This window comes from Oenanthe melanoleuca, chromosome 15 (assembly GCF_029582105.1).
Source record: "Oenanthe melanoleuca isolate GR-GAL-2019-014 chromosome 15, OMel1.0, whole genome shotgun sequence".
Classification (NCBI taxonomy): domain Eukaryota; kingdom Metazoa; phylum Chordata; class Aves; order Passeriformes; family Muscicapidae; genus Oenanthe; species Oenanthe melanoleuca.
The window spans coordinates 2,681,474-2,708,572 of NC_079349.1; the positions used below are offsets into that span (position 1 = coordinate 2,681,474).

General features: G+C 44.8%; 2 protein-coding genes across 6 annotated transcripts; one reads left to right on the forward strand and one right to left on the reverse strand.

The window, feature by feature from the left end:
• Nucleotides 1-822: 822 nt before the first annotated feature.
• Nucleotides 823-13,558, reverse strand: ANAPC5 (anaphase promoting complex subunit 5). Its single transcript, XM_056504614.1, has 17 exons — nucleotides 13,326-13,558; nucleotides 13,167-13,246; nucleotides 12,480-12,589; nucleotides 11,871-12,066; nucleotides 10,818-10,884; nucleotides 9,948-10,049; nucleotides 8,656-8,846; nucleotides 7,758-7,839; nucleotides 7,023-7,112; nucleotides 5,951-6,132; nucleotides 5,348-5,483; nucleotides 5,045-5,119; nucleotides 4,135-4,256; nucleotides 2,943-3,050; nucleotides 2,288-2,435; nucleotides 1,550-1,712; nucleotides 823-1,197 (listed from the first exon to the last, which is right to left on the reverse strand). The coding sequence occupies exons 1-17, from the start codon at nucleotides 13,527-13,529 to the stop codon at nucleotides 983-985; spliced, it is 2,271 nt and encodes a 756-aa protein (XP_056360589.1). The 5' UTR covers nucleotides 13,530-13,558; the 3' UTR covers nucleotides 823-982.
• A 65-nt stretch (nucleotides 13,559-13,623) lies between these two features.
• RNF34 (ring finger protein 34) lies at nucleotides 13,624-26,881 on the forward strand. 5 transcript variants are annotated; one of them, XM_056504617.1, is made up of 7 exons: nucleotides 13,624-13,844; nucleotides 14,610-14,686; nucleotides 21,297-21,515; nucleotides 22,830-23,219; nucleotides 23,534-23,587; nucleotides 23,831-24,032; nucleotides 25,110-26,881. In XM_056504617.1, the coding sequence occupies exons 2-7, from the start codon at nucleotides 14,675-14,677 to the stop codon at nucleotides 25,295-25,297; spliced, it is 1,065 nt and encodes a 354-aa protein (XP_056360592.1). In that variant the 5' UTR covers nucleotides 13,624-13,844; nucleotides 14,610-14,674; the 3' UTR covers nucleotides 25,298-26,881. The 5 variants fall into 5 exon arrangements, 4 of the variants coding, with proteins under 4 accessions (XP_056360592.1, XP_056360590.1, XP_056360594.1 ...); XR_008841704.1 differs by lacking the exons at nucleotides 13,624-13,844; nucleotides 14,610-14,686 and adding an exon at nucleotides 17,430-18,376 and having other exon boundaries at nucleotides 25,110-26,474; nucleotides 26,508-26,881; XM_056504615.1 differs by lacking the exons at nucleotides 13,624-13,844; nucleotides 14,610-14,686 and adding an exon at nucleotides 17,430-18,376.
• The last annotated feature ends 218 nt before the right edge of the window (nucleotides 26,882-27,099 follow it).

A 27,099-nucleotide genomic window follows, 5' to 3' on the forward strand; every position in this document is an offset into this window, starting at 1 on the left:
TTATAGAATGGTTTGGGTTAGAAAGAACTTCAACGACCATCTCGTGGGCAGGGATAGCTTCCACTGTCCCAGGCTGCTCCAAACCCCATCCAACCTGGATACTTCCACAGATGGGACAGCCACAGATTCCCTGGGCAGCCTGTGCCAGACCCTCCCTTCCCACCCTCACAGGGAAGGATTTCTCCCCAGTGTCCCATCTAACCCTGCCCTCTGCCCATGGGAAGCCATTCCCCCTTGTCCTGTCACTCCAGCCCCTCTCTCCAGATTTCTTGTGGGCCCCTCCAGACACTTCAGTCAGTTGTGATCTCCATCTATTCACCCATCAAAGCAAACTGACACACAGTGCTGAGGGGAGAACACACACAATAAAACCATTTCAGCTGAGCTGGGGCTCTTGTTTCCCACTCCGCACAAGGACACATGAAACAACAGTGCCAGGACTTTGCACTGTTACACCTCTCTGACTGAACCTTGTCTTTTCCCCTTCTGCCAGCACCATCTGTTTCTGCAGTGTAAACAGCAACTGCAGACAGGTTAAAAGCAAGGACACATTTAAAATGAGACTCCTCCTTGCATACCACTTTAAAAGAGTACAAAGGAGCCTTGCCTACATTTCCCATTATTTTTTGTACCCCTGTGTTCATAAAGCCTGCATTGATTCGGGAAATGTCACTACAAAGAACAGAACACTACTTCTTCGTGACTGCACTACTCCCCTCAGTGTGTTTATAACACAGTCAAGAGGGTCTTTTCTCTTTTTCCCCCAGTAATTTCTTAATTTCAAGTACAGAATAAAAGCAAAATGAGTGGAAAATTATGTTTGTGTTACAAAACACAAGTTTTTTCAAGAGCAGACCATGATTTATTGGCAGTTATTCTGAAACATGGGTGACTAAATACAATAAAAAGATACTCATAAAAAAAACCAACAAAACAAACAAAACCAAAACAGGAAAACAAACAAATCTCATCTTTAAATGCTTCACTTGAAGGCGTTGATCAAGGGGACACCGTGTGCTGGCAGCTCCTGGTGCAACTGACGGAACAACATTGCACATTTGTTCCTTTCCTGGGTCTTGCCGAGGGTGTGGAACAGCCGGGCTTGGAAGTAGAGAACGTCTCGGAGCTGCTCTTTGCAGTCCACTTTGGCAAAATAAGTCTTGGCTTCATTTAGATTCAAGATAGCAGATTCCAAAGCTGTGGGAAAAAAAGGGGGACAGTCATATTTAAGAAATATCACAGTAACAACTCCAAGCAAGGCAGCTCAAATCTAAGGAGGCCAATTATAAATTCCTCAGCTTTTCAAAACCATTTGTGTCTTAGCAACATGGTCTCTCAGCTAGTTTCTATTATTCAGCCTTTGCTGCAAAATATGTGTGTGAAAGTATTAAGATAAACAATGTTCCATTATAAACATCTGTGGAACAACTAATTCCACATTAATTTTGTATCCAAAAACCAGGTAACACAGTTTGGTGTAGCAGGACTCCGGTACAGACACTGGTTTGCACTTCTGAGCAGTTTCAGAGAGAATTACTCTTCACACTACCTTCAATCTTCTTCTGTGGAGTGTAGGAAGCTGCAGAAGCCACCTGACATTTGGCTACCAAGAACATGGCACAGCCTTTGTCCAGGACAGCTCCGTGGGCCAAGACAGGTTCTATTGCCATGTGCAGGATATTCAGCGCTTGTTCAGGAATGCCAAGGATCAGCTGAAAGAGAAATACTTGCTGGTCTCACACTGGAATCCACTGATATGAGCAGCTTCTTCAGGGAACACAAACACAAGCCATGTCTGTTTCTAATAACATGATATAATGCACTTTTTTTTTTTTTTTTTCAACTTTTTCCTCACAATCTTCTTTTAAATCAAAACTTGTCAGTAGAAATGATTGGGAAATGCTTCTCCACTCAGTCAGTGCTGACAGCCACATCTCTCAGAATAAACAATATAACTGAACTCATTACCACCATTATTTTTAATATACAAACCAACTTATGCTACTAGAAAGCCAAAATACCAGCATAAAAAAATAACTGAAGACATTAAGATGGGGGAAATTTATGCTGCTTAATTACATACAATAACTATACATTTTAGTGATACACATGAATCAACTTTTATTAACTTCCTCGAAAGCTTTTACATTCAGAGTTTGCTTCTTCTGAATCAATAATTTAATTCCAACAAGGTTGCGTTCGTAAATCTCACAGGAGTAAAAACAGCATCCAGATCCCCAGAATAAACGTTGCCCTGCAGCCCTGTGAAAACACAAATCAGACCTACCTGGGAGAAAGCCAAGTTGAGCACAGTTTCAGAAGCCAAGTACTGCAGGCTGTATTCCCGAGCGAGGGCCAGGGCCTGGAGCAGCACTGGCAGTGCAATGGTGTGACACGAGGATCTCCAGTACAGCTCTGCTATGGACAGCAGAACCCTGAGCAAACAGGGGCAAGCAGTTACAAACCTTTACTCTGGATGAAAAATGTCCACTTGTTTCCCAGGGAATTATTCCATCCACAATGGTATTTGTTTTATTATGAATTATGCTGCTGCATATACAACAAATTTAAATTGAACCCTTAAGAGGAGATGCCACAAACATACAAAATCTCTCTCAAGATTTACACCAAGGTAAAACTGCACACACACACACATTTCCATTTAATATTTATTTTAGATGCACTGTTTCCTTCTTTCATGAACCTTCATGGAACTTTAAGTTTACCACCTTTTAGTTTACATATTAAAAACAACTAGGTTTAAATGACACAATATTTTGAGGATTCCTCCATACTGTGATTAATAATTGAAATGACTCTGTAATCTCAGAATCACAGCAGGTAATCTGAAGACTAGTGAAGTCTGAACACAGACAAATTGAAATGGCTGATTCTAATCACTGCCAAGTGGCTTTAATACTCTGAAAATGAAACATTCTTACCTAATCACCATCTCAGTGTTCTTGATTTTCTGGCAGTGGATCAACAATTTCTGCAGAATTTTATGTGCCTCTGACATTTGATTTTGGGCTTTCAATACAATGGCTTTTCTGTCGTGGTAGAAAGAAAACATCACTGTATTTTTTATTTTGTATAGAATTCTGCTCTTCAGAACACAGTAAAACAGGTCTCTCTTGTGTGACCTGTGTTTCTTGTAACTGCAGACTGGCACCCTGACAAAGTGTACACATGCTGCACACACAGACAGGAGGAAAAACAGATCTCCCTGGTGCCAACTGGACAGCTCCCAGGCAGAAAGGATCAAACTCATAAAACAGCTTTAGATAGAAACCAGGGATTGCCAAAACCAAAGGCCAAACAGGCAGCAGAAGTGGGAGGACATGCAAGCTAGAAAGCATAAGTAATTATCTGTGAGAAAAACAGGTATGAGGTAAAGCAGCTAAATTTGGCCTGAGCTAACAAGGATACAGAGCAACAGGAAAATGGAGAACAGGGAAGTCAGGACCAAATGCAGAGCAGCAGGGGATGGGTATAAACGCCCTGAACCAGACACTGAACAGAATATTTAAAGATCAGGGAATTCATGATCAGTCCAATTCCAGAAGGACAAGCATCAGGTCCCACAGCTTGAATATTGCTCTTCCGGCTGACTGGCACTGGCTGCTTTTAGGTGTTTTGCCTCATTGAAAATCAATGAGAAATTCTTTGAACACTAAGCTGGTTTTCATACTCACCAAATACCAAGTTTTAACATGTCATTCTCATTTAGAAACAAGACCCCATTAAGGTGAGTGGAAAAAAAATCACATTGCTTCATTTTGGAGATGTAGAAACCAAGCCACAGAGAAATTCACTCAAGGCCTGAGCTTCTTCCCCAGCTATTTGACATAAAAATCTGTTTTAGATTTTGAAGACGTTACCACAACCAATTCACAGATCTAGAATAACTCCAACTTCAGCTATTCCAGTTCTTAAAATGTCCAGAGAAACAATTACGAATTATTATTGCAGGACGTGCCCAAAGGGAGTGGCCCAATAGGTTAGACAACATGACCTTAACAAGGAGAGGGAAAAATATGTAAGCACATGTGAATGCCAGTGATAATTTTGCTAAATTTTTCATTATCTTCGTGGAACACACCTGCAAGTGCACGAAGAGCCATGATTTCTTACCTGTATACACCTTCAATGCTATTAAGTGCTGTAATTCCTGCTACAAGAGAATCTGCTACATGGTATCTGCCATCATTCATGGCTCGCTCAAACTGTATTTTCTGATCAAACAGCATCCAAAGCTAAACAAAGAACATCCAGAAACAAGTTTTAGAAGTTGTGTCTGCTTATTTTCTAATCTCAAATTAGAATTTACTTTTTATTTTCCCCGAGGGTATTTATGTCTAGACACACTTACTCCAATTATTGGATTTACTGAATTACTGTCCTCAACAGAAATGCTCAGGTCTGGATTAATGTTTCAATATCGAAGTTCACCTACTCAGCTGCATTTTAAGTAAAAAGGCTCTTTTAAATCATTACTAATGATTTGAGACTTGTAGACAAGTAGACTTGTTCTGTAGTGAAAAAAGAAGGCTCACACTGTATTTAATGGGATCTCAAACACTTCAGTGTAAATACTATCTTATAGACTCCTGTGGCAATGTTTCCCAGAGTCACACAAAAATCAGGCTATTAGCCTATTATCTCAGTTATTTCTGGATTGTAATAGATCAAAATAACCAGCACTAATTAAACAGAAGTTTGAAGCTTCAAATCAATACAGAGCATTTAATTGCTCTATGTGCTTATGAAGCAGATATGTATTTCTCTGTTAATGAAATTTCTACTTGAACAGCTTCATCTTAGGAGGCTGTGGTGAGAGAAATGTCTCACCAGTCTGAAAACACAGGGTGCTTTTCCATGCTTTTGTAAGAAAGTTGATGCTGTACAGCTTCCCATGAGGATGAGCCAAGGGAAATGAGGAAATGTATAGGCCAAGGCAGCCAGAGGAAAATTCAGGAGCAGTGGGATTCAGATCCTACTGTATAAGTTACATAACTTATAGGCTGAATGCTAAGTATTCTACCTGTGCATGCTGACTGTTGGGAGGGAATCTCTCCTTTAGGTGTTTCAGTATTTCAGAAGCAGCTGCAAAGTATCCCTGGAACAGAAGGACACTGATTAATGCACCAGGGCAGGCCCTGCTCCCCTCCCTTTCAGCACAACCCTCAGGGAAGGGATTTGCCAAACAAACACCCTGCATTGTCTCTGCCCCCAGAGCAGGCGCTACAGGCAGAAAAAAACACAAGTCAAGTCTTGCACCCTCTGTCAGTAACACCCACAGTCCTCTCAGCAAATGGCACTTTGTGCAAGCAGCCCTGCAGCTCACCTGCTCAGCATGCAGCTCTGCCAGGTGACACAACACCACGGCGAAGGACTCGGTGTTGTTCTGCTGAACGCCCACGTTCACAGCCTCCAGACTGTTCATGCTCAGCAAGGTCTGGGCTTGTTGAAGTGCCATGGTGCTTATGCAAGAGAAATATCTTTTACTTTTCAAGCAGCAAACAACAACCCTTTTTAATCTATGGTCTTGTTATTACACTAGTCTACGTTGTCTGGTTAAGCCAGGGGCCTGAGGAGAAGGAAAAGTTGTAAAACAACTGCTGTCCAAGGACTCTGGACTGTGAAGGCACAGCAGGTACTACAGGCTGAAAGCTGCATGCAGCCAAAGCACAGAGATGCTGAAAGTGGGGGCACAGGAACAATTTATGATCTATTTGCCACTACTAAATGGAAACTATCTCTTCTTCAGTATGAGTTCTTAAGGAACACAACAGAATGGAAATAATTGCACTCAGCCTGTACTGAATCACAGTCTGATTGCTTTATTTTAGTGCACTGGAGAGACACAGTCACTGGTTACACCTATATAAATGCATTATGTGCTAACAAGTGCAGCAGCTAATCCAGGAGCTCCAAACAAAACAAATACCTGCGGCCGTACAGTCTCCAAATGGCTGTTTTCTGTGCTATGCTGATGTCAATGAGCTCTGACAGGCTGTGCTTCCAATGCAACAGATCAGAATCTTTTAAGGCATCCATTAGTTTGTTGGCAGCCTTTCCTGCAAAAGCTCTTTGCTGAACCAAGGACTGTATTCCCAAGGAAGCAAGATACTGGGAAGAAGGAAAAAAACATACCTACAGTGTTGGAAGAACAGAGTACCCCAGGCTTCCAAAATACACTGCAGCAGAGTTCTAAACTACTAAAAAAGAATCCCAAAAAGACAGCACATACAAAGGAACACTGCTCCAGGCACTTCTTTAAATACTCACTTATGCACACCCACACATATGTGAATGTCATTTTGTTGGATGTGAAAGGTAATTTCCACTCCCCCACACAGAAATCTTATGGAGGAGGACAGGACCAGTACCTGGATTTCTCCAGAACTGCTGTGAAAATAGAGCCTTTGCTTTTCTTTCCTTCCCCACAAAGAGGCCATGTCTGCTCCTATCTCCCAACAGCAGTAGTTTAGTCCATTTTAGAACAATTCTCTTAATAAAGGAATAGCTGATTTGGGGAAGACAGAACTAAACATTAACAGATCTACCAGGGCACGAACCACCAAAGGGGAGGGCTGCTCTGCAAGATTTTACAGAGCTGTACAAGTAAACGTGTTCAAAGCCCTACCAGAGACATCAGCACTGAGCTTCAGGGAAGGTGGAGGCCTAGGAACCTTCCCTGAACATCAGATTGTACCAAAATAGTGTGTGGGCCAGTAGCCACAGAGATTTTCTGCTTCAAAATTAAACAAGTTAGAAGAAAAACCAGTGAGTCTTGCAATAATACTCTGGCATTAAAGCAACTGAACTCAGGCTTGCTAATATGAAGAATAAAAGTCATAGAAACAGCTAGATTTTGGAGTGTTAAAACATGTTTGTTTAAATCCAGTCACGTATTTTGAACAGACAAGCTGTAAAACCCCAAACTCTGATCACACACACGCCCATCACCACATGGCTTTGTCCCAGAATAAAGGTAAGGATTGATGAAGTGGACTTACTGGCAATCCAAAATGTAAGGATTTGTTCACAGAGTGCTCCAGCAGAACACAGCTATCAAATATCTTCTGCTCCAGGATGTACAACCAACTCTAGCAAGGAAAAAGATCAAAATCTCATTGCAAATAACTGATGGCTGCAGCACTTTTAACTTGGCTTCATGTTACAGAATGCACAAAAACTTACTGGAAATACAAACCACTTGAGCACTGATTCCAAGGAAACTTCTACTAAATGCTGCACAAAAAAACATATCAGAAGTGCAGCTAGGCTGGTGTGGCACCAGCCAATGCTGGAGGTTCAGTGATGCACAAAAATAGTGAACTGTGGAATGCAGCACCTCAGGAGTTTGATACCATTGATGTCAATTCATTGTAATGTTAATTACAGGAAAAAAAGAGAAATCCAAGTCCTTTCCTCCCACTTTGCTTGCTCTAAAGGTGGCTGGTTACTCTGAGAATTCAACAGACAGGAAGGAGGAAGCTTCTGAAATACTTCTTCTCTTTTCAACATCTAAGACTCAACTTTGAGCTTACTACTGAGATCTCTGGGACAACAATTTCTGCTTAAGAAATTAACCTTGAGCTGCAACAAAACATCCTGGCCTTCTGTGCCAGAAGAGATGTCACCCCACTGCTGGGCAGTCAAATTCCCTGGGGGAGATGCTGCTGTGAGAGAAGTTCTTCAACAGTTCACTGAGCAGAACAACTCAAGGCCCATTTGAACAGAGCTCTTACCAGGCAGTGCTGCAGGCAGACGTGGTCATTGGACTCCTGGGCAATCCTGATGGCTTCCTGAAGTGCCAGTTCAGCCTGTTGGCTATCAGCAGACAGAGGGAGAACAATTAGTATTCCTACTTAAGATACAGCATCCTGATCCAGAGGAATATTGATCTGAATTATGCATAATGCACTCAGATCTCTGATGTAACAGCCTGTGTTTATCTCCCAGCACTCAGCAGTGCATTCTGGATTTCAGGACAATAAATCTGACAGCATTTGCAAACCAAAATGCAGCTGTAACTCCTCTGTGGGCTTTCAAACCCTGTACAAGCCATGGTGCCAAGTTATTGTTTGAACAGGGCAACATTTAGAATCTGCCTGTGTAGAAATTGTTGCTCTCAACTTTGCAATGTCCTTTCCCTCTCCACATCATGCCTTCAGGCAGCAATCAATAAATGCAAACCATAAATGAAGATGGCTAGGCCAGCTTTATCAACAAAATAAATCCCACCCATATGGCATTTTAAATTTTAAAGGCTCAGATGGCTTTTTATGTTTAATTATTATTTTGCCAGATCATCAGCTCTATGTTGACTTACAGAAAACCAATCACACTTTCTTGAAAATATGGATGAAAATAGGCATTCATACCCACTGACCCTTCTGAGGCCATGGAAATGCAATTGAACACTTAAAATACCCAGGACACAGACAAATATCAACCCTTAGATTGCTCAGTTATTATGGAAACCAAACAAACAAAACAAAATCGAACCCAAACAAATCAAGATCGCGAGAGGATCCCAACCCAACCGCAGCTGCTGTCAAGTGAGAGAAAGCCCCTGGAGGGATTTCAGGGAGGAAGGGGAGGTGTCTTGGCAGCCCTGGGAGATGGCCCAGGGTGATTCCTCACTAGTGGCCGAAGCGGCAGTGCAGGGCTGCCAGGTTGAGCGCGGCGTAGCGCAGGCTGCGCCCGTAGCCCTCGTCCCCGTTGCTTTTGCTCTCTGCCCCCGTGAGGATCAGCCGGTCGAAGTAATGCAGCAGGCTGTGTGTGGAACTGAAGACATCTTGCACTCTCAGGTTGTTTAAGTAGCTTAAATAATGCTGGAAAGGGAAATAAAATCAGCTTTAATTGTACAGATACTAAACCAGAGGTTTAGTTTATAATTACTAAGTATTTTTGTCCAAAACATGTAACTGTGAAATACTGATCAGAAGTTGCAATATCAGTATTATATACTATATACAGATATATATACTATCTGTATTTCTGGATCAAATTTGGCAATTTCTTAGACAATACTGGCTGTCTACCTTAACAGGATCTGCCAAATGTGAAGATTACAAGATCTGGCCATAAGAATGATCACAGAGAGTCTGAGATCTCTACAGAGGTGGAATTCCTCCTGTATTTATGTGTGAAGTGAGAGTGGGAATGGAGGCACAACTCCCACAGTGTCTAAGAAACATCAGCACTGCTTCCAAATGCTGTGCAGATAAAAAGGAGATGCTAAAATTATGTATTTTCTTTTTAGCATTGAATCCTGGGCAGGATAATCCTTTATGTTGTGAAGTCCAGCCAGGGACTATGGCAGCTGTTTCAAGGACACTCTTCCAAACAGCAGCAAGGAAAATCCTGTCTGCCCAGCCCAGGGCTGCTGGGAGGAAGAGGCAGAAAGCAAGGCAGGAAAGAGTTGAACTTGGGGAAGTTGTTCAAGAAGAAGCCGTTGAAGGACAAAGCAAAAGTTCACACCACGGGTCTGGAAATGCCCCCCAGCATGAGTTGTCTGTGGCTTTCAGTATAAATTGCTATTAAGGATCAGAAGCAAAGTGAACAACAACCAGCAAAATTAACAGATATTGCACTTAATAATGGTTTTTGAACTACAGGAGTATAAGGCCTGAAATTCCTTAGGAAAATGTGGGTAAAAGAAGTAAGTTTTAGATTCAGTTGAACAAGAATGCACTCAGTCCCACCAAAATTAAGAGGCTTATATCTGTGCACAAAGGGGAAGTACTTTGCTTAATTACGATTTCTGTAACTTCAGGAGTTTTAGTCTGAATTACTAAACGTTTACATGCAACTTGCTCACACTTTTATCATCTACTTATATTTCAATAGAGAATAAATTACTCCCAAATAATCCTATCCTAGAGATAAGAAATCCTTTTACAACCATTCTGGATGAAGAAAAAGATACTTACTGCTTCAGCAAAGTCTGGATTAAATTTTAACAAGTTGTTCAATTCCTTTTGTAAAGATGCTGGTGCAAGAGCCTTTGTCTCATCATTCTTTAGTAAAGAAGCCTGGAATAAAATTTGAACAGTACAAGTAAGATAGGTAACTCCATCAGAAGGGTTATAAAAATATATTGTGGTACAGGATTGTCAGGTTGTTATCTGCTTGGAGAGGACATTAAAGAAGGTTTTGTAGTAGCTCTACTATGACAGTGGCATTTTGATTCTATACTGTATTATAGTGCTCACTTTGCAGAGATCAAAAAGACTAAGTCAAATAAAACCTTATTCAAAGGACTGTTTAAAGACACTTAAGAATTCTGGTTAAGTTTCTCTCTGAAGAACTATTGCCACACATTGCTCACTGGAATTACATGTATCTTCTCGTGCAAAAAAAAAAAAAAAACACCAACCCTCAGGAAAAAAAAATAATAAATCCACAGCTTGCTTTGGCAAGCAGTTCAATTAATAAAAAATTACAAAAATGTAGTTACTAAAATTAGCATTACTGACTATTGAATTGCTGACACTTGTGTCCATGTGTATTTCTGTTCCCTTTTTTATTTACCAGCTGGAATAACCAACAAAACTGCACATTTCATAGAAATGTGAGGCAAGCAGAGCAGAAGGACCTTCTGAGAACCAAATATCAGCATATGGTGACTTGTCTGGATAAAACACTCATAGCCCCAAGTGCTCATACTGAGCAACAACATGTGAGACATCAACAAGCCTCTACCAGACCAGAGAAAACATCACAGCTGACACTGTGGATAAAATTCAAGGTGAAATTCATGTTATGGAACATTTCCTCCATTTTAATGAAAATTAACATACCTGCTGAGAAAGAAAATATTCTGCTTGTTTCTGGGAAAGAGGCCCACTGCAAGCTATCTCTTCTTCCCTGGTAAGAAACACTCTGGTTAGAAACGGGCAAGGAAAGACAGCACAGAAACACATTTCATCAGACACCCCACACTTCTGCTTTATAAAGTTTTCTGAGGTATTACAGCTCAAAGCATGAAGGAACATTGAGAAAACTTAATAAAGAACAAAATTTACTCCAATCAAAGTCTGCAATCCAAATGATTTCACACAGTTTAGCTTCAAACTGCAGAAACTGTAGTTGAGAGCAGCATTACTGTAAATACATGCTAAAGAAACCTAAAGAAAAACAGCAGAGAGAAGATTTAGGGCTGACATATTCAAATGGCTCTGCTCTGTTTTTTCTGCCTTCTGAAGAAAGTCCCAAGGAGATGAACTGGTACTTTGGCCACATCCATCACTGCTGGAAACAGCTGTTCTGCAAGACTTGTACTCTGTGGAAAGGCAGCAAGTCCAGCACACAGCCAGACCCCAAAAGCTGCTGTCTGACTCATGATGCAGCCACTCCTGCACAAGTTTACACAAATACACTTTGCAAAGTATATTTTAAATATATGGACACATAAAATACTTTCAGGATTATTCTTACAATGGAGCACCTCTTCAGCAGGTGAAAACTCTCACTATTTGCTTCTCCTTTTTGAGGTAAATAGACATGAGTTCTTTTATTTGGAGAGGGGTGAAAAGCAAAACAAAACTGTTCAACTTCTCCTTATTGAGCAATCTTTCCTTGTTGGAAGCAGAAGTGACCTCTCCAACAGTTTTAGCACGTGACAACCAGAGGAGTCACTCAGAAGTGGGAAATTGTGGGCAGCAACAGCCTTTGGGCTGTGCTTCCCTGAGAGAGGATGAGGATGGGGCACTGCCACCTTCCCCAGCCGCTGACAATCACTACCACACGGTGGCACCAAGGAAACAAGCAGCCACAAAGCTCAGCCTGGCTTTAAAAAAATAAAACATTAATTTTCTTAAAAGGTGGGAAAGGCTTTAACACTAATTTATCACCTTAAAGGCCCATCAAGTTCTTCTTTCTCCATTTTCCCATCCAGCTCCTCTGGATTTGTCAGCTCCATCTCATTCTCATCGGCTCCATCCTTCTTCTCATCTTTGTGGAAGTACTGCTGGAGTGCTGTGTAAAGTTTATAGACCTGGCTGAAGGAAAGTTTGTTGTATGCCAGGATCATGTGGCGCAGGAACAGACCTGGAGAGGGAAATGCCTGCTGTGAGCACAGAGTGTCAGGTGCTGCTGCAGACAGGACACTAAAATCACAGCAAGCAGCTTAAATAGCATCATTTAGTTCCTCATTAAACAGAAATTAATGAGAAATGGAACAGAAATTAGTGAGTCTCATCTCAGTATACAACTCAGTGTTGCAGGGCATAAATCTGGTCTTAATTTAGCAGCAAATCTTTCTAAAGATAAGTGATAAATTGTCAAAAACATTAACAACCTCACAATATGCAAAACTATTGTTCAATATACAACATCCGTGCAAGAGAAAAAATACATTCTGCAATTTGACACCTCCCCAGAAAAAGAAAGGTGTGTCCTGAGGCAATCACATCAATGATAGATATCACATCAGAAATAGCTTATGGGTAACAATTATTTACCTACTACACTTGTTTTATGAACTTCTGGCTCTGTCCCTGAGAATGAATCCGAAAGGTCATCAAAAAATTGTTCCATATCTTTCAGTTCTCCTTCTGCCATAAGTTTTAACCTAAACAGGGGTAGAAAATTACATTTTTCAGGGTATTAATACAGACATCAAATAAAATATTCCCCTGCTTCCTGCATAAATGAGCAAACACAAACAAGTGATAACTAATTTCTTGGACCCAAGAAGTTTTCATACTGAGATAAATAAGATCATATTAAATATTGGTAAAGCAAATAATAATTAGGTTTGGGATTTTTTTTCTTTTTAAATAGGTCTTTATTAAAAGAGAATAATTAGACAAGATGGTTATTCTTAAAACAAATAGGAACACTTTTAAAATTTTTATTTTTCAAATTTAAAATCCTTGATTGATTACATTTTTGGAACTGCTTCTATTTAGTGAGTTATCTGATACGACAACAGATCTTCTGTCACAGAGAAACTTTAAATCTGATGACTTCGATCTTGGTGCCTCTCAGAAACTTAGTTATGACAAGGAAGAAATCAAAGTAGAGCTTTGGCCCAAACTGTGTGCTTTTAAAACCCGGCATTGACGTTTCCGAGCGGACACAAACAGCGCAGAGGATTCGCACGGCCCCGGCGGCTCTTCCCCCGCCCCGCCCGCACGGACCCGCACCTGATGTGGACGGAGCCGGCCAGCTGCGGGCAGCACTCCTCGATGGCCTTGCGCAGCCGCGACAGCGACATATCCGGACCCTGCGGAGGACAGCGACATGTCGCGACAGGCCACGACACAACGGGGCCACCTTTCCCCCCGCTCCAGCCGGACCCCGACCTGCAGCAGCGGCAGCAGCAGCCGGTTGAGCCGCCGCCGCTCCAGCAGGCCGAGCTGCGGGCCGGCGCGGCCTAGCTCGCTGAGCAGCACGAGCAGGGCCATCTTGTGCGGGGTGACCCAGTCGCGGACGCCGAACACGTTCGCGTGCACGACGCCGTTCGTCAGCATGGGGTTGAAATAAAGGCTCTCGTGCACGCTCGCCATGGTGGTGCCGGGCCGCCCGTCGCCCGGGAAACCGCGCGCGCCCCCCCGCCGGCCAATCACCGCCCCCGCCGCCGGCGAGCGCGCGGCGCCGCAGCCAATCACAGGAGGGGCTGTGCGCCGACACGGCCGGGCCGGCCCGACGGAACGGGCGCGAGAGAGACGTTCCGGGGAGAGAAGGGTCCGCCCGTTGGCGGAGCTGCTCCCGCGGGCTGCCCCGCATTGCAGCCAGGAACAGCGATGGACAGGCCGCGGCTGGGGATGGCCAGGGGACGGGCTGCGCTTGGGCCGCTGCAGCCCTGAGGAGTTATCTACTAGGTAAAGGAACAGACATTTCCCCTCAGTGCTGGCACTGCTGAGGCACCGTAAATCCTGGGGTCAGTTCCGGGCCCCTCACGTCAGGCAAGACCTTGAGGGGCTGGAGCGTGTCCAGGGAAGGGAACAGAGCTGGGAAGGAGCTGGAGAATTCCTGAGGGAGGTGGGGAAGGGGGTCAGCCTGGAGAAGAGGAGGCTCAGGGGCCTTGTGTCTCTGACAGGAGGGACAGTGAGGGAGGATCGGGCTTTGCTCCAGGAACAGGTACAGGAGGAGAGGAACGGCCTCAGGCTGGGCCAGGGGAGGCTGTGGCTGGACATCAGCTAGAATTTCTTCACTAAAAGAGCAGTGAAGCATTGGAAGGGGCTGACCAGGGATGTGATGGAGTCATCATACCTGGAAGTGTCCGAAAAACAAGTAGACATGGCACTTTGCAAGAGGCTTTGGTGATTGGTCACAGGTTGGACTTGATGGTCTTGGAAGTTAATGATCTGTGATCAACGGAGATGGCCACACTTGTACCAGGTGAGGTACAGGTGACCATAGGCAGTGGCTTGGTGGGGTTGCTGATTTTGGGAGCTCTCTAAACAGACACAGAGTCTGATTTAAAAAGATGCCATTTATTCTGCACAGGCTACAAGGTGGAGTTTTCTGCAAGTCAAAAACCCCAAGGGGTAAAAAGTGACATCTTTTATACAATAAAATTTAGATGAGCCCACCTCTCTAATACATTTTCTCTGTGTTCTGACGCAAGCATTTCCATGTTACAGAGAACACCACAGAGTGAATTCACTCCCCTCTGGACTTCCTGCAAGTTAATTGTGATGCCATAAAGATGTTTCCACATGTAAGTTTTTATTTTCTCGATAACTTGTTAAAGTGCCTCATTAAGGCATCATATTCCCAAAGAAAATACTCCAATTATTATAATAGTTCTCATTTTTGTAAGTGAGAGCAAAACAAAACTCAATATTATTATACATCTGCATGTCCCCAGGGATTTCCACTGCGCTGCTCCTGATTCATGCCTGGGGGTGGTGAGAGGAGGAGGAGGAGGCAAATCAAGTGGGGAGTAATTTTCTAGGATACATTTACATTTAAGAAAGTTAACATTGGAGCTTGCTGCTGCTGGCGTAATTAATGATCCTTTCCTCGCCCTCAATGAACTCATTGAGCTGTGTCTGAATACAGAACACAGGAAGTAACAGCAGCTATTATGTTATAAAGGTCAATTTGCTGACATTTCCTGAAAATAAAGCCCAATGGCCTGGGTGGAAACACGGAACTGGTGGCGTGGCAGGGCAGGGAGGGGAGGAGGGTGAGATAAAGGCCAGGCTGCAGCCAGCCTGTGCAAGGACTGGGAGGGAAATGACAAACATCTGGTTCTGATGTTTCTGTGCAGTGCTCTGAAACCAAAGTGTGAACTCTGCTGACAATCCTTCAGTGCGTGGTGCAGAGAGAACATTTAGCATACACTTTTAATGTATATTTAAATCAGCTCTTATGCCTAAAAACCAGCAGTGAGAGATGACTGATTGTATTACATCCAAGATTAGGTAATACAGTTAAAAAAGTCATCTTTTATCTTACCTAAATAAAGGTAGTGTGTGCCCAGCAGCAAGGCCAGAGGGGGCACCAGGATGATCTGAGGGATGGAGCACTTCTGTGAGGAAAGGCAGAGAGAATTGGGGCTGTTCAGCCTGGAAAAGAGAAGTTTTGGAGTGACCTAATTGTGGCCTCCCAGTGCCTGAAGGGGCTGACAAGAAAGATGGAAGGAGACTGTTTACAAGGGCCTGGAGTGACAGGACACAGGGAATGGCTTCCCACTGGCACAGGGCAGGGTTAGATGGGATTTTGGGAAGAAATTCCTCCCTGTGAGGGTGGGGAGGCCCTGGCACAGGGTGCCCAGAGAAGCTGTGGCTGCCCCTGGATCCCTGGCAGTGTCCAAGGCCAGGTTGGACAGGGCTTGGAGTAATCTGGGATAGGGGAAAGTGTCCCTGCCCATGGCAGGGGGGTGAGAAATAAATGATCTTTAGGATCCCTTCTAACCCAAACCATTCTGATTCTGTGATTCCATGATTCTTCTCATTAATATCCAACCTGAAATCCCCAGATATAGCCCAGCAATTAAATTTGTCTTTTTTATCTCTACTATTAAATTTTGCAGATTGTTAAATTAAAACCAAATTAATATTCCTGGGAAGAATCACTTCCCTAATTCTGTCTCTGGTGCTGTGTAAAACCTTGAGGGATTATGGAGCTGCAGTGATTTGTTGTCACTTCTTATTTGGTGGCAGAAGGAAATGGGACATCTCACAGTAATAGATTTAAATCTTTTAATGCTGCTTTGGCACAATCCAGGAGGCTCAGCAAGGGCAAGTCTTTTATTAATAGAACCTCTTGAAATGCTCCTTTTCACCCACGGAGTAGCTGTTACAGTTAAAGATCCTCGTTTAAAACCCCCAGCGTGGTTACAGTCTGGGCACACTAATGCAGTAAAAGTCATCTCAAATCACATGTTAAGGACATGATTCATCCAGATCTGCCCAAATTAAGGCAGGAGTGGCAAGTGCAGCTGCCAGCACTGTCACCAGATCTCAGCTCTGTCAGGCCCACGTTACTCCCTAAAACATCTGTGTTTGGGAGGATTTCTTGTTAGCTAATCCTCAACAGAGATAAAGGGAAAATGGTGGGTTTTGCTTGGTTTGGGACAGCTTTTACCCCATTATAGTGACTGCGTGGGGACTTCTCATGTTTTAATTTAATATTATTAACAAAAGTATGTATGTAACTCGATACTTCAAAGATGACTGAATTGGCAGAGTTTAGATGACATAGAACTTCTTAAAAACCAAACTGTACTGATATTTTATAAAGTAAAGTAATCCCTTGCATGAGAAATGTGAGGAATGTGCCATTGCAAGTCCAACGTTGTATTCACAAGGCTTTTCTATTTTTTCTGTAGCTTTGACTAAAATGGCAAGCTATTATTGGGGGGAAAATGATGGTTTTTACTAAGTCATGTGTACAAGTTCAGAACATATTAAGCTTGTCAAGGAGCACAAGCATTTCTGAAAAAAGGTGACCTGATTTTAAGTGTGGTGTCAATGCAAATCCAGAAGTTGGGCTGTGTGCAGTATCTGCTCTTCCTCCTGAAGCTGCCAGGACTGTGCCATTCACGTGGCAATTACATACAATTTTGTTTTTCTTTTTTACCCACTTCTTGTATCTCATTTGCTCCAAAAATAGATCCTTCCTGCAGAAATTAGTAGATTGCATCCAACCCTTTGCAGGGGTAAATTTGATTTGCGCTCCATGTTTATTTTCAGCCACTTTTGTCTGTTCCTCTTTCTGGCAAAGGCCTGCCTGATTCTTGGCCCTGTGTGCTCTTACATAAAGCTTTCCTGAAGCCTTGGTCAGGTTTGTACTTCTGGGGTTTCTTTAATGTAATCTTCTGGTTAAAAGCTTTCAGTTCTTGCAACCTACGATTATTACTTTATGTATATATCCTGCTCACAGACTAGAGAAAATAATAATGGCATCTAGGAGCTTGGTGGAAGTGGATTTTAAGATAATAAATCTTTTCTCAAGTTTAATGCTTCTCACCAAAGGGCTTGGTAGAATAAAACTGAAAGAGGGTGGATTAGGATTAGGTGTTAGGGGGAAATTCTTTACTTAGGAGGTGGGCAGGCCCTGGCACAGGGTGCCCAGAGCAGCTGTGGCTGCCCCTGGATCCCTGGCAGTGTCCAAGGGCAAGCTGCACAGGGCTTGGAGCAGCCTGGGACAATGGAAGGTGTCCCTGCCATGGCAGGGGTGGCACTGGATGGTTTCCACAGGGGGAGAATCCACAACCTCCCCAGGCAGTTCCAATCCCTCCGTGGAAAGAAGCTCTTCCTCATGTTGAGGTGAAACTTCTTGTATTTTAGTTTATGGCCATTCCTCTCCATCCTGTCACTGGGCACCACCAAAAAGAGTCTTGCACCATCCTCCTGGCACCCCTTGGAGATGTTTGTGCGGGTTGCTGAGATCCCCTCTCAGCCTCCTTTTCTGCAGACAGCTCCCACATCTCTCCTCGTAAGAGAGATGCTCCAGAGCCTTCATTGTGTCTGTGCCTTCGGCTGGACTCTCTCCGGGAGCTCCTTCCCTCCTGTCCTGAGGAGCGCAGAGCTGCACGCAGCCAGGCTGAGTGGAGGGGCAGCATCACCTCGGATACCCCATCGGTGCCACTATCGGTGACTGCATGGGTGCCACCATCGGTGCCCCGTGGGTGACACCACCACTGACACCACCGGTGCCACTCTCGGTGCCCACCGCGCTCGGGCATTTCCGCGCCCCCTCGGCCCCGCCGTGTCCTCTGTTCCCATTGGCCGCTCCCTCTCGCCGTCGGTCCGCAGCAGCCAATGGGCGCGCGGCGCGGCGGCTCGGCAGCCAATGGCGCGCGGCGCGGCGGCAGGGCCCGCCCTCCGAGCGGCGGCCCGGCGGGGTCGGCGCGGGGCGGGGGCGACGCGGCGCTGGAGCGGCGGGAGCGGCCATGAAGGTGAGGGGGGGGATCCGTGAGGGCGAGGGGTTCAGCTGGCCGAGAAAGCGCTTCTTCCTCGCCGAGGAAGGAAGGAGGACGGGGCGAACCGGGGAGGGTGATGGGGCCGGGAGCCCGGCGGGATGGCCGGGCCGGGCCGCCCCTCCCGCCTCGCCTCAGGCCGCGGCCGCTGTCCCGCCCAGCTCTGAGGGGCGGCCGGTCCGGCAGCACCGAGCCGAGGGGCCCCGCGCTGAGTCAGCGGCCGGCCCGGGCCTGTGAGGGTCCCCCGGCCGCTCCCGGGGCCCGAGCCGCGCTCGCTCCCCTGAGGCGCCGCGTCCCGCCCGGGGCCGTCCCGGAAAAGCTCTGCTCGGTCCGAGGGTGGGTGTAAAGAGGAAGTTTCAGTTAAAACCATTGAAAAGAAATCCCTCCCGCCGCTCTTCTGTCGTTCTGCGGCTTTGGGAGCACACCCAGCTTGCGCAGGTGTGTCAGGAGCAGCAGGTGAAATCCCCGTCAGGTAACTAAACACCCTTAAAGCCAAAAACAGCGCAGAGAAGTTGGAACGCAGGGTTTTGCTCCTAGGAGATGCACATAAGGTATGGACAGGGAAGATACCGATGGCATCCATGGAAGCGGAGACTGATGGCTTTGGTGTAGAAATTGGAAATGTTTTGGTTAATTCCCAAGAGAGAGATTTTTTTGTTTTAGTGTGTTAATGTATGTGTTGTGTTGGTGCTTTTCAACCATTTCTTTTACAGAGGGTCTAGACACTGTAATTCAATTATCAGTTAATGACCTGAAGGCACAGAGGGAATCTACAGGTGACGTAGGTTAAGGGGAAAATGAATGCCTGTAGCCCTACCTTTCACCTTAAGTGAGTGCTTGGCAGGGAGATAAAGAGATTTTCTGTTTGATACCAACAACTTCTGTGTGTCCAAAATGGCTAACAGAAAGTTCCTAAAAATATAGGTATGTTTGGTGTTGACAGTGATGTCTGAACAGTTGGTACAGGCTGTGGAATAAAATGAGTCCAAGAAGCAGGTGTTAAACTCTCAGGCAAAGGTTGTGGTATCAAATGTCTCATGTCCTTTTAGTCATTGTGTGTCCTGCTGCTGCTGTGACCCTCTGACCAGGCCATGGTTGTATAAAAAAGGAAGTTGAATTTTGACAGATCCTTTTAGTTAATTATTTTATTTTCTGTTATTTATGTGTAGCTGCTTTGAAATATTTTAGATACATAAACTCCTCAGTTTTGAAGAGTAGATGATGAATGAGAGGAATGGTTGTGTTACAGCTTTCCCTTAAGATGAGAGAAAGTATTTTTCAGAAGTTCTGAGTTTTAAAACTCAGATCATTGGTTTTCAGGATGTATTTCTTGCAAGTTAATTGCCTAATAAACCAGGATAATTGTTTTGTCCTGGGAAAATTAATATTAATGCATTTCCATAGTGCTTATAGTGGAAGAGTATAAAACAAGCTTTAGTTTGAGGCTGGAGTGAGCTGTGAGAGCTCCCTGGAGGCCAGGGAAGGGCTGCTGGAGTTCATCTCCCTGAGGAAGCTGAGGAAGATCTCCTGTGCCTGGGCACCCCAGGGCACGGAGGGTTCTTGTTTCACCAGGGTGAATTCTGCTGTTGAAATACCCATAGTGATGAGAGGGTTTAATTAGAATGTATATTTGGTGTTGTAACTGAAGCTCTTGTTCTTACCTTTTGTTCTCTGTGGTTTGAAAGGAGACGTTCTGGCCTATCCTCTGTTATTCTGGCATTAAGTTCCCTACAAATGTGAGAGGATTCTGTTCAGTTCAGGGCAAATGTGCAACTTCATCTAGAAATTAGTGTAGTTACTACAGGAATTAAATCACCATATTACAGAGCTGAAATGTGTGTTCTGGTTGTTTGGGGTTTTACAGCAAAAATTAAAAGTCTCAAAACCAATTGTTTTCTGTCTTGGTGCTTTGGGAAAAAAAAAATGTTAGTGCCTTGGAATGAAAAAAAGAACAGTTATTAAAGAAAAAGTATGAAAAAATAATTGTGTTTAAAGGAAGTTGTACCCCTCAGCTTCCTTCCAGGAAGAATCTGATGTGATTCTGTTTGCCCCTTGTGTTTTTTCTAGCAGGTCTCAGGGAGCCACCTGACAGTGATTAAACTTGTGACCTGCCCAACTTGGAGTCCAAATTCCACCTTTAAGTAGAATATGAGCTTTTGATAGAGAATCCAGTGCTAAAGTCTTCCAGGGATAAAAATTAGCACTTTGTTTATGTGTTCAGAATTTCCAGTGTTTGAAGATTATGTGACTCAAAACTGAGATACAATCAATAGAAAGTAAGTTTATTTAGATTTATTTTGACTTTTGTTAGACATTTTGTAAGGCAACAAAACAAGGAGGTTTGGGGAGATCTTGAAAAATGTCTTTTTTTTAGTGAAACCAGACTGTAATTATCTTCTAACGAAGGTTGGTTTTCAAGTTTGAAAACCAGGAATGTTATTTTAGAGAGAGTTTTGTTGTGAGTCATGCAAAAGCTGGATGAGTTGAGGAGCAGCTCCTGCAGGGACAGTTCTGCATTCATCATGAGAAGTTGCTGCTCCTGCTGTCACCGTTCTGGGTTTGCCCCTCACCTACAATGGGCTGTCAGTCACTCCTTCCTTGCTCTACTCTTGCATCACTCCTCAAATTCCTGACTCTTTGTGGGGAATTCTCTCGAAGAGGAGTTGTGAGTGTGAGCTCCCTGTGCCTGCCTTGGCCTCTCGGAGGGAAATCTTTCCCACTTTGGGTTTCAGCTGGGAGTGGAGCTGGGCTGCCACAGCGTGCTGGGATCCTGGAGCTCAGGAGCTGGCACCACACACTCCTGGGGTGGTGGCAGATGGAGTGCAGTGGCTCCTCAGCACAAGTCACATCTGATGTGAGGTTTCAGAGACTGATTTTGTTTGCTCTGTGATGTTTTCAGGCGGGAGCTACTTCCATGTGGGCTTCCTGCTGCGGGTTGCTGAATGAAGTGATGGGGACGGGAGCAGTGCGTGGCCAGCAGGCGGCCTTTGGGGGAGGGGCTGGCCCTTTCAGGTTCACACCCAGCACCGGCTTCTCGGCGTATCCAGCTCCTGCTGCAGCCGGCACCAACATCGTCTGCAAAGCCTGTGGGCTCTCCTTCTCAGTTTTCAGGAAAAAAGTGAGTATATTTCCTATTGCACTGCATTTCTACCCCTCTGAACTCATCTGTGGCTTACTAGGAAATGAGTGTGTATTTCTCAGAAACCTGAGGCAGATATAGGCAGGGAGGGAGGGAGAAAGGGCCTTATTCTGAGGTCACAGGAAATCACTGTGAGCCAGGATTAGAAGTTAGTAAACCTGATGTTCGTTAGTCAGTGACGTGTCAAATCTGGGCTGGCCTGAAAATTAATGGAGTCTGATTTGTAAGATACATGTGTGAGCTTCAGAATCTCAAACAGTAAAGTACATCTGGTTTTGAAGATGGCATCAAACAGTGGCTGAGTACTGGACTGAACAGACTGGGTGATGGAAAAGTTAAAAACTCACAATTAGATATTAGAGCTTCTTTCTAGAAGTTCTCATGCAGTTCTGGTTTGCTGACCAGCTTTAGTTCTGCTCAATGCTGTTGTGCTCTAACAGCCTCTTCTTTGGGAGGCAGGTTGGTGAGTTAATGCAGATAAATAAAGCTGAGATTGTTAATTTTTTAGTATTTCTGTATATCACAACTGTCCAGGATTTTGTCCCCTCAGTGACCTAATTCTCTGCAGCTCTTTCAGATAATCATGAAACTTCTTCCCTCAGTTTGTGTGTTGTTTTCCCCTTATGCGTCCTGTTCACATGGCAAGGCTTTGGTGAATGAAGCACCGTGTAGGGACATTTCTGATGCCAATATTAATTTAATCCTGAAAACCTTGAGGAGTTTGGGTTTGTTCACAGCAGCTGGAATGCTGACAGTCTTGTCTATTCCAGCTTTTGTGTTGTGAGTCCTTTGTACAAAGCTCTCTTGAGCTGTGACATCTGGGCTTTTGGGAGTGTTTCCCTCCCATGTGATTCATCACATGCAAGGCTTACTCTGAGTTCTTGGAATCAGTTGAGGAAGCAGTAGGTTCTCTAAAGTTTGGGGTTATACTGTTGTCACACATGTGAAAGAAGTAGTGACAGTATATTCAGAAGTATTTTAACAGACCATAAAATTGGTTTTAGTTTCGTTTGTTGTCTGAACTACAACTTGAGTACTTGATTCATTTGTTTAGTCATAATATTTTTCCCTGAAACCTCAAATCAGCTTCAGTAGTGCCAAAAGAGTGAGAGACTCCCTTGGAGCACCTGCAAAACTGACAGGGCAGTTTTCTGTATTTAAATCTTAAAAACTGTCGCCACAACTGATGGTGGAAGAGCTAATAGTAAATTCTGTAACCTGGAGAAGGAGAGAGCAGGCCCTGGATTTGTTTCCTGTGACCCACAGCTGAATGGTTCCCTCCTTTCCCCTCAGCACGTGTGTTGTGACTGCAAAAAGGATTTTTGCTCAGTTTGTTCAGTCTTACAAGAGAATCTCCGAAGATGTTCCACTTGTCACTTGCTGCAAGAAACGGCCTTCCAGCGCCCTCAGCTCATGAGATTGAAAGTGAAGGATCTGCGTCAGTACCTGATCCTCAGAAACATCCCCACGGACACCTGCAGGGAGAAGGAGGACCTGGTGGACCTGGTGCTGTGCCACCACGGGCTGGGCTCACAGGAGGACATGGACGCTGGCAGCCTGCGCTCGTCACGCTCCCAGAGCTCAGGCTTCTTTACCCATCCCTTCTCCACCTCTGTGTCCATGGCAAACCCAGGAGAACTGGCCAGCAGAAGGGGAAGCACAGGAAGTGGAACACCTTCACGGGTACAGTGATTAAAGTGTTTCATGCAATAGCATTGCTCTATTTTTTTTTTTATATAGTTATGTATCAAAACACCAATTTATGCAGTTTGGAGGGGCAGGAAAAACGCCTTTTGTACCCTGCACCTGAAAGCTGGAGATAATTAGCAAAGATTCCTAGTTCATGTCAGAAGTGACTTAAACCTGAAATGATTAGTAGCAATTGGAACTTCAAAATGTCATTTCATTGTCACCTGTGATCACCTTGGTAGAAAGGAAAATGTTTTATAAGGGAATAAAATGGATTTTTATCCTGATGAGTTTCATTTTGTACACAGGGACAAACGGAAACGTCTGTAAATAATGAAGAAGAAGAAAGTGCAGAAGAGCAGGTGAGATATGAACTATCAAAAAAATACATTTTTGGCATGTGGCACCATAAAGTGTTTTAGATCTCTGCCAACATTTGGCCTCATGCTCTGGTTCTTGCAGAGCTTTCTGTGTCTAGCAATCAATGTCTGCACACACTTAAAAAAGAATTAAACTTTAGCCAAGCTGTTGCAGCTTCATGTGCTCCAGCTGTGGGGCTCTGAAGTAACCAGGGCAGTTAAAACCACACAACTGATGTGTTTCAGACCCCGGGGCTGGCCAGGAAGAGGGCCAGGGCCTCCCTGTCCGATATTTCCAGTCTGGAAGACATCGAAGGCTTGAGTGTTCGGCAGCTGAAGGAAATCCTTGCCTGCAATTTTGTCAACTACTCAGGATGCTGTGAAAAATGGGAACTTGTGGAAAAAGTGAGCAGACTATACAGAGAGAATGAAGAGAACCACAAGACACGTAGGTTTATACTTTATTTCTGTTTTCTTAAGACAACTGAGTTTCTGATTTCCAGTTTCTGCTTTGGTTCTGCCAGTGGAAGAACTCGGTATCTGAACTTGGTCTGCTCTGCTGGAACATGTGGAAAATGTGTTTTAACAATGCAGGGTGCCCCCAGAGTAGCTGAACATGGCTGTAGTGATGAAACAAAGTTTTCCAGGATTGTGCTGGTTTTTTGAGACTTCCATAGCTTGGAGAGCTCAGCTTCATAGTGAAGGTAAAATTGCACAACCGAGAACTGGTTCCTCAGAGAACTGAAACTTGGCACCACTTCCATGTGCTTTGCTGGGTTTCACAGGGCATTAGCCAGAGCTGCTCTGTAGCCATGCAGATCAGGGCACTTCGTGTCTGTTACTGCAGAATTAAAAGCTACAGTGGAAAAGGTCCAAGTGCTTTGGTCTCAGTTCACATTTTCATGATAAATCTTGTGGTTCTGTGGCTGCAGCTCAGTGGCTGCTGTTCTACCCTCTGCTCCATGCTGTGGTTGGAGTCTTTCATTGTGTAATTTGTCCTTCGACCAATTCCTGCTCACACAAAATTTGGGGGAAAAAACTTTGAACTTAAGATTTATTTTTTTCACCATGAATTGATGGAATGTTCAGTTATTGATGGGGATGGTGACTATTTGCAATGAAACTTGACAGGTTGTGTTCACTTCTGCCACCTTTATGGCCTACTTAAGGCTTCCACTTCTTAGTCTGCTTTATTATTATTGTGTTTAATCTTCTGAGGAAAAGTGTTCTGCCAAACAGTGAGCTCTGAGATGGAAAATCAACAAGCTCTGAATTTTAATCCAGCATGTTATTTCACAGTCATTACATTCTGAATAGAAAATAGTTTCTTGAGCTTAAGGAATAAAGCCAAATATTGGATAGTCACTCGAGGGGCTTTCTAGTTCTTAGTTCTTTGGAAGAATATAGATTAATTTGTAGCTGGGGCTTAAAAAAGTTCATGTGAGGGGATGGAGGCTGGCTAGGCTGGAAGTGCCCTGGCTCTGCAGGGCCCAGAGCCATGCCCTCCCTCTGTGTTGGTTTGCAGAGGGGGAGAGGATGCAGCTGAACGAGGACGATGACAGCCTGTGCCGGATCTGCATGGACGCCGTGATCGACTGCGTGCTGCTGGAGTGCGGCCACATGGTCACCTGCACCAAGTGCGGCAAGAGGATGAGCGAGTGCCCCATCTGCCGCCAGTACGTGGTGCGGGCCGTGCACGTCTTCAAATCCTAGCCCGGGCAGCGTCCTGGCGCCAGGATCCCTGGGGTGCTGCACACGGGCACACGGCAGCCTCCGTGCTTTGGTTCAACTCGGCCCTTGCAACAGCAAGATATACAAGTTGGGGAAAGGTTTTTCAAGCAGCTCCTGCAGCACAGGGCTGGGCAGGCCCAGGCCCTGCCCCACTGACCTTACAGCCCCACAGATTGTTGGAGTCAAACTGTTTACAGCAGTTCTTGCTCTCTTCTGAAGAATCTTACCTGTCCTTACGCATTCAGCACTCGGCAAGTGGTCAGTAAAAACCTCTGCTTGAGCCTATTTGTTCTCTAGTGCATTAAAAGCAATGAATATATCAGTTGATTATTCAGCTTTTCCCTATGGATAGAATGTATCTGTTTCGGCAGCCTGGCTGGTGCTGGTGTCGGACGCAGCTTAGGAAGCACTGCCATGAACTGTTCCTGCACAGAAGCCCTTAAGCAGTCTTGCTTTATGCTGATTGCTCCCTCTGAATGTCTGTCATGACACGTGTGCTGTCTTGGCTGTTCTCTGTCAGTGTATGAAACACTCCATCACTTTGCAGGGCTCAGGGGCCACCACTGGGCTCTGTCTGGTGGGCTCCAAAAACCAGTTACTGAGTGATTTTTAGTTTAGGAATAAACTATTTTTTTAAGAAGGGGTACTGTAGGTAAACCATGTTAGTGTGGTCCTTCATCTGCTCATGCCTGTTGTAACTATTAATCTGTGATGATTGTACTCCATGTGCTGACAGCCTGATGTTACTGTGAATCCTGATCAGGGGCACCATCTCCTGCTGCTAAGGTGGAATGTACAGCATTACTAACCTTAAGTAGGGGAGGGGGAGGCTGGAGCAGTTTTTGTTTAAAATCTCCTGTTCACAGACTTTTACCCAAAGCCAAGTCACCCAAACCAGCTTCCCAGGGCTGCTGAGGACCCTGTATTGCTGTCAGCTCTTGCACCAGGGTCAGGCTTTGTGCCATGAGCTGGCGTCCAGGTCCTCTTGGAGCAGGAAGTGTAGGGTCCCTCCCTGTAGGATGTCTGTGAGCAATGACCTGGGGAAGGGATCAGCAAGAGGAGCTGGGGATGAGAACAGGATCCCTGTGCCCCAAGCACAGCCACGACTGGGATTGGTGAAAGTTCACTGTAAAAAAAGAGGTGAGGAAGGACCACGTGTGTCCAATTATTCTTTAAGCAGAGTTGATTAAAGGTACGTCTCCTTTGATTCCCCGTGTGGCAGCAACGCTCCAGAACCAAGGCTGTGCCTGGCTGAGGGTGTAGCACCTGAGAACTGGACCTGTGCTGCACTGGCACCTGCTCTTACCTTCGTGAAGTGTTAGACTGGCTTGGAAGAAAAAGCCGCTCCTCCTCACACAAAACACAACTCCAACCTCTACTGCATATTTTTCAGAAGGGAGCAAACCTCTCAATGGCTTTATTTTTTAGAAGTAACTTTTTAATGGTACTTAATTCCTGGAGTCTGTCCAGAGGGGAGGCTAATGAAGACAGACGTGCCCTCGCTGTTATTTCCATGCTGCTCATTAGCCACTCAAGCTTAATAAAGATGGGTGATGGGCTCTCTCAGCCTGTGTCTCTTTTCTTACCCAGTCTGGGCAGTGCTGGGGGTTACTCAGCTCCAGTTTAAATGTTCTCAAGCTGCCAGTGCTCCTGGAGCCTGAGCTGGGCAGGTCCCTGCTGGAGGAATGGAGATGTGGATGTAACGATGCCCTGGAAAATGCTCAGAACCCTGAGCCAGAGCTGCCTGCAGCCACTCCCCCCCTGCCCCGACAGAAACGTGCAGA

Excerpts from the sequence above, each read along its gene's own strand:
- ANAPC5 (XM_056504614.1), bottom strand. The coding sequence starts at position 13,529 with ATGGCGAGCGTGCACGAGAGCCTTTATTTCAACCCCATGCTGACGAAC. Across the intron at positions 12,590-13,166 it reads GCCGGCTCCGTCCACATCAG|GTTAAAACTTATGGCAGAAG; the intron begins GTGCGGGTCCGT and ends ACCCCTGTTTAG. Across the intron at positions 5,120-5,347 it reads CAGAGCTGCATGCTGAGCAG|GGATACTTTGCAGCTGCTTC; the intron begins GTGAGCTGCAGG and ends CTTCTGTTCCAG.
- RNF34 (XM_056504615.1), top strand. The coding sequence starts at position 18,080 with ATGGGTGCCACCATCGGTGCCCCGTGGGTGACACCACCACTGACACCA. Across the intron at positions 18,377-21,296 it reads CGGCGGGAGCGGCCATGAAG|GCGGGAGCTACTTCCATGTG; the intron begins GTGAGGGGGGGG and ends TGATGTTTTCAG. Across the intron at positions 23,588-23,830 it reads AAGAAAGTGCAGAAGAGCAG|ACCCCGGGGCTGGCCAGGAA; the intron begins GTGAGATATGAA and ends GATGTGTTTCAG.